The sequence below is a fragment of the Cololabis saira genome, chromosome 5, assembly GCF_033807715.1.
Source record: "Cololabis saira isolate AMF1-May2022 chromosome 5, fColSai1.1, whole genome shotgun sequence".
Lineage (NCBI taxonomy): Eukaryota > Metazoa > Chordata > Actinopteri > Beloniformes > Belonidae > Cololabis > Cololabis saira.
In genome coordinates this window covers 48,234,500-48,243,721 of record NC_084591.1, presented here as the reverse complement: position 1 = coordinate 48,243,721, position 9,222 = coordinate 48,234,500, and the positions used below count along the sequence as shown (strand labels likewise).

At 42.8% G+C, this 9,222-nt stretch overlaps 1 protein-coding gene across 1 annotated transcript; it reads left to right on the top strand.

Annotated features, from left to right (window-relative positions):
• Window positions 1–2,882: 2,882 nt before the first annotated feature.
• LOC133444918 (uncharacterized) lies at window positions 2,883–8,991 on the top strand. Its single transcript, XM_061722808.1, has 3 exons — window positions 2,883–2,971; window positions 3,523–3,839; window positions 8,636–8,991. The coding sequence occupies exons 2-3, from the start codon at window positions 3,569–3,571 to the stop codon at window positions 8,989–8,991; spliced, it is 627 nt and encodes a 208-aa protein (XP_061578792.1). The 5' UTR covers window positions 2,883–2,971; window positions 3,523–3,568.
• The last annotated feature ends 231 nt before the right edge of the window (window positions 8,992–9,222 follow it).

Sequence of the window (9,222 nt, the reverse complement as noted above, 5' to 3'; positions counted from 1 at the left end):
AGCCACTCAGGCGGATGGGACACAGGTGCGTGTGTCCCATCAACCTCTCCACCCTGCCACACACCCCCAACGCCAACCTCGCGCGGGGGTCCGTCCGGCCGAGCCTCCCCCCCCCGCCCCCTCGGAGCGGGAGAGGAAGCTCGGAACCCCCCCGGGCCTTCCTGGTCGGGAGGTCGTCCCCGGCGTCGGCCTGACCGCCGAGGAAGCCGCTCTCGGGGCCGGGCCCATGGTAGCCTCGGGCCAAACGGTGCGTCCAGGACCACCCCGTCCTCCGTGACGCGGCCCAGCGCCAGCTGCCGGTCCCCCTTCAGGATCGCCTCCTCCTGGACGCCCTGCTTTGGCCGCTGGTCCGGCCCCGTCTCCGCGGGACCCGCCGTCGCTGGCGACTCCGCCTCCGCCGTCACGCCGCCCTGCTGGTCCACCCCCGGGACCGCCTCCTCCACCCTGGCGCCCTGCTGGACCGCCTCCACCTCTGCAGCCGACTCCGCCTCCACCTCCGACTCCGCCTCCGACTCCGTCCCCGTCCCAGGAGCCGTCGCCTAGCGGCCCGCAGCTTCTGCCTCCCTGCCTCTCAGCTGCGGCGCCGCCAGCGCTGCCGCGGCGAACCTCAGGAGTGGAGTCGGGGTGGGTCGCTCCGTCGGCCCCGCCGTCTCGGGAGCCGTCGCTTGGCGGCCCGCAGCTTCTGCCTCCCGGCCTCTCAGCTGCGGCGGCGCCAGCTCCTCCCGCGCTGCTGCGGCGAACCTCGAGCGTGGCGCAGGGGTGGGTCGCTCCGCGGGCATTGGCGCCGCCAGCACAGCGAGCTGATGCTCGCCCTGGTCCCGGAGCAGGGCGGCCAGGTCCGCCATGGCCTGGGCGAGCGCGTCCAGGGCCCGCTCCGTGCCTCCCTTGTCCATCCCATCGGGCCCCACGTTGGGTGCCAGTGTAGCAGGGCGAGTGCTACGGGGCCCGACCGACAGGATAGAGAGGACACGGAGTTTAGTGCAGAACCCTTCTTTATTACCAGAACACAGTGCACAAGCACCTCACACCAGCAGCACCTCACGATCAGCAGCTCCAGTCTGAACACACGTCTCAGCAGCAGCTTCTCCTTATAAGGCTGGCAGGGTGGAGAGGCTGACGGGCCACACCTGTGTCCCGTCAGCCTGAGTGGCTGCAGCTCCTCCACTCTGCCACAATCTGTTTGAAATCTGCTACTACCTACTTCTATCTGCTAAAGAAGAAATAGCGTATTCTTCTGTGCATTTATTTTGTCTTAGTTTTGATTCTAATTCCGGTTAGAGCGCCCCAAGCGGTGGAAGAAAAATCCACAGAATAGCCAGAATATACCTTTGTATAAGCCGCATGGTTGAAAACCTATGGAAAAAGTAGCGGCTTATAGTCCAGAAAATACGGTACATAAGCAAAGAAAAATAATTAACCACAACAACTAAACCAGTTGGTGGAATGAAGAACCCAAAGCTGCTTAGGCACACAGCAGAATTGCTGGGTGCACTTTATTCAGTATCGGTACAATTAATGTACAATTAATTTGACTGCTTTACGGCATACGTCACTTCCCCATCCTTCCCGATTCGCAGTCGAGACGAAAATGGGCGGGGCGTGGAGCGCAGCTCCGCAGAAGCTGGTAACCCGTTGCTGCGTTGTGGCTGCAGCAGCTCCACACAACAGACGTGGGGTAAAGATCGCTAATGGTTTAACTTTTCACCGGTTTCCTGCTCGGAGGCAGAACCACGCAGGCCAAGTATCTGATATAACAGAGTAAAAGAGTGAAAGAGTCGTCAGCTCGCTTCGATCGCGGCTGTAACGACCAAACCTTCCACACAGTAAAGCCTGAATTATGGTTCTGCGTTAAATCGACGCAGACCTACGGCGTAGGGTACGTGGCGACGCGCAACGTACAGTGCGTGTCGCTGCGTACCCTACGCCGTAGGCTCTACGTCGATTTAACGCAGAACCATAAATCAGCCTTAAACCACAAACACTCACACAGACCGGGTCGGATCAAAACACGGGTTTTATTCCCCACTTTGCCAGCTAAACGCAGTTGCTGGCCAGCTCTCTGCGGTGCAATTAACCCCAATCTTCAGATAAAACTAGTTTGTTGAGGAAAAAATATTAACTCTTATTTGTAGCTGCAGAGGAAAAAAATAATCTCACGAGGAAAACAAAAATATTGCTCACGCCTCGGAGCCTCTTCACCATAATATAGCAGTCAAAAAAAAAGAAAAGAGAAGTAAGAGGGATACGAAACATGTACTGTATGTTGTACTATGATACTAATTTATTGAAACACATGGCGAATCAAACATTTACCAAAGCAGCTGCCAAACACTCCTAAACAAGGTAGCCGGAGACGGTGGTTCTGCAGAACTGCGGCAGTAAATCCTTTCTAAAGAGTGGCGCTCTGAAGAGGAGCTCCATTCTTTAGTAGGGATTTCATATGGATCCAGACCGTTAATAATCATTATTTTCTCCATGTACCGCTCCCTGGCTTCCTTGTTTAAGGTATCCCGGTAAATTCCAGTTCCTTTCCAGCAGTTTAACATCTTTTTTTTGCGTTCCGTCTGTTCACTTGGTGAAACAGAAAAGCGTCCCGTCTTCTCTCAAAACAAATGCAGCGACGGGACAGGAGTTTTCCGGCTGTACGCGCTGGTGCTCATGGGAAACGTAGTGTTCTTTCTGGTAAAGCACTACCGCTTTTGTCCAAAAGATGCCGCCAAACTCAGAAAAGCTGAAAGTTACGTTGTGCTGCTTTAATGGCTATTTTCCCCCTTACATTACTTTTACTTTTATACTTTAAGTAGTTTTGAAACCAGTACTTTTATACTTTTACTTGAGTAAAAAACTTGAGTTGATACTTCAACTTCTACTGGAATTCACTCTTCTCAGCAGTAGAAGGAATAGTGCAAATAACAAAAGAACAAGGTGAAGGAGCCCTTGCAGCTGTCTGCAGTGAACTAGATACACCTAAGTACGTCACTCTGGGGGAATTTCGATCAATTTTAAAGGATCGAGAAACTAGTTCTCTCGGGCAATGTGCTTGTTTTTAATTCAAATGGTGCCAAAAAGTTTTCAAATTATATGGATCCGTTTATGTTGTATGTAATTTGTGTTCCTGACTACAGTGTGTGATTGCTGTTTGTTGTTTTTTGTTGTGTTTTCTGTTGTAACTTATGCTGCCCTCTTGGCCAGGTCGCTCTTGGAAAAGAGATTTTTAATCTCAATGAGTCTTACCTGGTTAAATAAAGGATAATAAAAATAAAAAGTAAGTGTCTGCTATTCTGCCTTTCAGTTGATGAAGTGATTATAGATTAAGTCACAGTTTTATACTCTGAATGCCGTAGAACATATGCCAATATGCAGTCCCCATATTTACTATGGATGTGATTTGAACACAGCTACATTTCTAAAAGTCTCAGATGATAATATGTTTCCTTTTTAATGATCAGTTCCTCCAGTTGAAGGTGCTACATCAAGTAGGCTAAATGTTCCATATTGTTTTTTTTTTTCTTCTTTGTACAGGTTTACTCCAGTGGAACTTGCATTTCTTGCAGAGTATGAGAAGACAATGAGCCCAGTTGCAAAGGCACTTGATGTTCTCCAGGGAGAAACCAGTGTGCAGATGGGATGGTTGGTCCCCACCATAACTCTCCTAAGGACCAAGCTCCAGCACCTTCAAGTCTCCTCCAAGTTCTGTGAGCCTTTGATCGCTGCACTTGTTTCAGGCCTTGAAAAACGCTTCGGCGAGATGCTTGCAGATCCAGAGCTGATAGCCGCAGCCATTCTAGTTACCAAATTTAAGACCTGCTGGACAAGTGACGAAAATATCCTCAAACTTGGTAAGTGTCTCACTTTTCACCTTCCCCTCAATAGGTGTCATTTTTATGGAGACAGTGAAATGAGTTTGAAATGACTGATTTCAATGATTTAAACACACACATACACACACACGCACACACGCACACACACACACACACACACACACACACACACACACACACACACACACACACACACACACACACACACACACCAATATCCAGTACACTATTACAATCCGTGTATCATTCGTTCTGTCCATTTTCAATTGGCAATCAAAAACCAAAACATGAAAAAGTGACTGGTTATTTTGTTTTTTGTTTTTCATTATAACACAAAAAACGGAAAAACGGCTGGTTTTTCATATTTCAATTTTAGGCACAGATCAAAAATACGAAATCGAAAAACGGGCCACAGAATGGTCAGTGTATCTTTTGGTCATTGGATTTTTCCATCATGAGTGGGAATCAAAAAACAAAAAACGATTGGTTTATTTGATTTTCCTTTTAAAACAAAAACAAATATTGAATTACACTGCATTTTTTCTTTTTTTGTGTTAATATGATTTAACAAAGATTCAAAATACGCTTTTATTTTCGTTTTCTATTTCATATAAGAAAAAATGAAATCACTAGTCAACAGGAACGAAAAACGAACCAAAAACAACCGTTTATTCATATTCGTGCACCAGGAGCTGGCATTTACAAAGCAAGCGCGCGAATGAGCTGTTCTTTACCAACCAAGAGCGCAGTTGAGGCAGTTGTGCCGTCTTTCATTGATTAGAAAAAAAAAATCAGTGTTACAACTTTTCTTTTCACTACTATTAGGCTACGAACATGACATGTCCTTTTGACGAGGATCCAATTGATGCAGGTGGAGCATTAATCCACAGAGAATTGAATATAGTCTTACGTTGAGAGCTGATCATTAGACCACGCATAGGCCTAGATGTATTATCATATTTAGTAAAAGTCTACTTTAAATTATGTAATTGATTACAATCACTTCTTGTGAGTAAATACTTTTGTTTGGACTTTTAAACGTCTGTAGGCTCTGCTAATTCTCTCTCTCTCTCTCTCTCTCTCTCTCTCTCTCAGACTTCCTTAACTCAGACGTCGTTGTGCATTTATAAAATTATTCATAGCCTAATATAGCCTATTATATTATCTTATAAGCTATTAGGGCCTGTATATTTCGTTGTCTGTGTTGTTTTTATCTGTGCTTTTTTAAAAATCTGTTTTTGAAGTGCCTTGCAAACTTAGAAAAGTTCTATGACAATAGAGTTTATTATTTTCATTTTATCACCATCTTGTCATTTTGTGGGTAAAAAAGCCTAAGTTAATTTTATTTTACCTTTTGGTCTAATAGATGTATTATTATTGTTGTTGCTGTTGTTCTTTATTTTGTATGGATAGATATTTATCTCGGCGTTTTTCCTGTGTGTGTTTCTTGTTTCAAGTGGTAATTGATGTGCGCTGCGTGACCGTTTACTATTTAGGCCACTCAGTGTCAGACCTGAGCCAGAATTTATGAATGAAGATTGAACGACACAATGAGTGACGTGTTTTTCCACCTACATGAACTGTCTGACAGTTAACCTGATGAAGGTCACAGCCTACCCAAACGTTGTAACAATTATAGCACGACCTTCGGCATAATTAACTGTCGGCATATTGTAGCCTATTCTAGTTTTTTTTTTTTATTATTATTTTTCCGTGCTTTTCACGACCCTTCTCCCGGTAGAAACATGGAGGCTGCAGTGGAAATCATGAATGACCGTCTTGACATTGTTGTAGCTGCAAATGCATGTAGTTCAAATCCATCAGAAGAGTGAACTTTCACATGATATTGAGATGCTAACATGCAGCAGCCTGCGGTAAAGAACATTTTTCTATCTTTTAACAAGCTCTAGAACTGACGTCAGCCCATTATCCCCACAACAAATGACCACAGTCCCGTTGCTGCTTTGACCTGGTGTTTACTGTTGCTATGACAACTGTAGCTACATCTGGGGGCGTAATGTCAGTAAATACGAGTAAAATACATGCCTCGCGTATAGTGTGAATGCACCGCAGAAAACACAGGGGGGGGGAATAGTAGCCTAGAGTGGCTGGCTCGAGTGGGACGGGGTGGTACAGAACAACTTCCCCTGGAGAGAATTGTCACAGGAATGCCTGTCAAATATCCAGAACTAAGTTCACTCGGTTGTAAATGCCAGCTTCCGGTGCACGAATATGAATAAACGGTTGTTTTTGGTTCGTTTTTTCGTTCCTGTTGACTAGTGATTTCATTTTTCTTATATGAAATAGAAAACGAAAATAAAAGCGTATTTTGAATCTTTGTTAAATCATATTAACACAAAAAAAGAAAAAATGCAGTGTAATTCAATATTTGTTTTTTGTTTTAAAAGGAAAATCAAATAAACCAATCGTTTTTTGTTTTTTGATTCCCACTCATGACGGAAAAATCCAATGACCAAAAGATACACGGACCCAGAATGGTCAGTGTATCTTTTGGTCATTGGATTTTTCCATCATGAGTGGGAATCAAAAAACAAAAAACGATTGGTTTATTTGATTTTCCTTTTAAAACAAAAACAAATATTGAATTACACTGCATTTTTTCTTTTTTTGTGTTAATATGATTTAACAAAGATTCAAAATACGCTTTTATTTTCGTTTTCTATTTCATATAAGAAAAAATGAAATCACTAGTCAACAGGAACGAAAAACGAACCAAAAACAACCGTTTATTCATATTCGTGCACCAGGAGCTGGCATTTACAAAGCAAGCGCGCGAATGAGCTGTTCTTTACCAACCAAGAGCGCAGTTGAGGCAGTTGTGCCGTCTTTCATTGATTAGAAAAAAAAAATCAGTGTTACAACTTTTCTTTTCACTACTATTAGGCTACGAACATGACATGTCCTTTTGACGAGGATCCAATTGATGCAGGTGGAGCATTAATCCACAGAGAATTGAATATAGTCTTACGTTGAGAGCTGATCATTAGACCACGCATAGGCCTAGATGTATTATCATATTTAGTAAAAGTCTACTTTAAATTATGTAATTGATTACAATCACTTCTTGTGAGTAAATACTTTTGTTTGGACTTTTAAACGTCTGTAGGCTCTGCTAATTCTCTCTCTCTCTCTCTCTCTCTCTCTCTCTCTCAGACTTCCTTAACTCAGACGTCGTTGTGCATTTATAAAATTATTCATAGCCTAATATAGCCTATTATATTATCTTATAAGCTATTAGGGCCTGTATATTTCGTTGTCTGTGTTGTTTTTATCTGTGCTTTTTTAAAAATCTGTTTTTGAAGTGCCTTGCAAACTTAGAAAAGTTCTATGACAATAGAGTTTATTATTTTCATTTTATCACCATCTTGTCATTTTGTGGGTAAAAAAGCCTAAGTTAATTTTATTTTACCTTTTGGTCTAATAGATGTATTATTATTGTTGTTGCTGTTGTTCTTTATTTTGTATGGATAGATATTTATCTCGGCGTTTTTCCTGTGTGTGTTTCTTGTTTCAAGTGGTAATTGATGTGCGCTGCGTGACCGTTTACTATTTAGGCCACTCAGTGTCAGACCTGAGCCAGAATTTATGAATGAAGATTGAACGACACAATGAGTGACGTGTTTTTCCACCTACATGAACTGTCTGACAGTTAACCTGATGAAGGTCACAGCCTACCCAAACGTTGTAACAATTATAGCACGACCTTCGGCATAATTAACTGTCGGCATATTGTAGCCTATTCTAGTTTTTTTTTTTTATTATTATTTTTCCGTGCTTTTCACGACCCTTCTCCCGGTAGAAACATGGAGGCTGCAGTGGAAATCATGAATGACCGTCTTGACATTGTTGTAGCTGCAAATGCATGTAGTTCAAATCCATCAGAAGAGTGAACTTTCACATGATATTGAGATGCTAACATGCAGCAGCCTGCGGTAAAGAACATTTTTCTATCTTTTAACAAGCTCTAGAACTGACGTCAGCCCATTATCCCCACAACAAATGACCACAGTCCCGTTGCTGCTTTGACCTGGTGTTTACTGTTGCTATGACAACTGTAGCTACATCTGGGGGCGTAATGTCAGTAAATACGAGTAAAATACATGCCTCGCGTATAGTGTGAATGCACCGCAGAAAACACAGGGGGGGGGAATAGTAGCCTAGAGTGGCTGGCTCGAGTGGGACGGGGTGGTACAGAACAACTTCCCCTGGAGAGAATTGTCACAGGAATGCCTGTCAAATATCCAGAACTAAGTTCACTCGGTTGTAAATGCCAGCTTCCGGTGCACGAATATGAATAAACGGTTGTTTTTGGTTCGTTTTTTCGTTCCTGTTGACTAGTGATTTCATTTTTCTTATATGAAATAGAAAACGAAAATAAAAGCGTATTTTGAATCTTTGTTAAATCATATTAACACAAAAAAAGAAAAAATGCAGTGTAATTCAATATTTGTTTTTTGTTTTAAAAGGAAAATCAAATAAACCAATCGTTTTTTGTTTTTTGATTCCCACTCATGACGGAAAAATCCAATGACCAAAAGATACACGGACCGGCCTGTTTTTCTATTTCGTATTTTTGATCTGTGCCTAAAATTGAAATATGAAAAACCAGCCGTTTTTCCGTTTTTTGTGTTATAATGAAAAACAAAAAACAAAATAACCAGTCACTTTTTCATGTTTTGGTTTTTGATTGCCAATTGAAAATGGAAAGAACGAATGATACACAGATTTATTACAATACTGTCATATAATCTAAATCTAAATGATCCAAAATTGTTTTGTTTTTTATTCCACAGGTCTTGACTATATCAGAAGCCACTTGGACTGTCAGGCCGAGAATCCCGTCAGCGAAGGCTCCCACTCCTCTGAGGAAGAGGACTTCTTTTCCTCCTTGAAGAAGACCGGCCCTGTTGAAAGGACCCAGCAGTTGGATGCGTACCTGGGCTGCCCCGGAGACACGGTAGAGCTACTCAAGTCCTTCCCCGCTGTGTGCCAGCTATCACTGAAGCTTAATACGGCACTCCCTGCCTCAGCAGCATGTGGAAGACTGTTTAGTGTTGCAGGGCTGATCTTCAGGCCAAGAAGAGCCTGCATTGGCTCAAAGAACTTTGAGAACCAGTTGCTTTTGCGGCTGAACCAAGCCTATTGGTAAGTCTTTGTTAAATATTCTGTGCTTGACTGATGCAGATCTGATGTATAAAGTGTTTGTTAAATCGACGGATCGATCCTCCCTTTTACTTTCTGATCTTTTTATATTTTTTTATATTTATTAACTTAAAAAGTGACAAAAACAAAAATGGGAGAGGGAAAAAAAAGTTATTAATACCAGTGTGGTGTTTGTTTACAGTCGTTTCGTTTGACTTTTTGCACCATTACAATACTT

Excerpts from the sequence above, each read along its gene's own strand:
- LOC133444918 (XM_061722808.1), top strand. The coding sequence starts at position 3,569 with ATGAGCCCAGTTGCAAAGGCACTTGATGTTCTCCAGGGAGAAACCAGT. Across the intron at positions 3,840-8,635 it reads CGAAAATATCCTCAAACTTG|GTCTTGACTATATCAGAAGC; the intron begins GTAAGTGTCTCA and ends TTTATTCCACAG.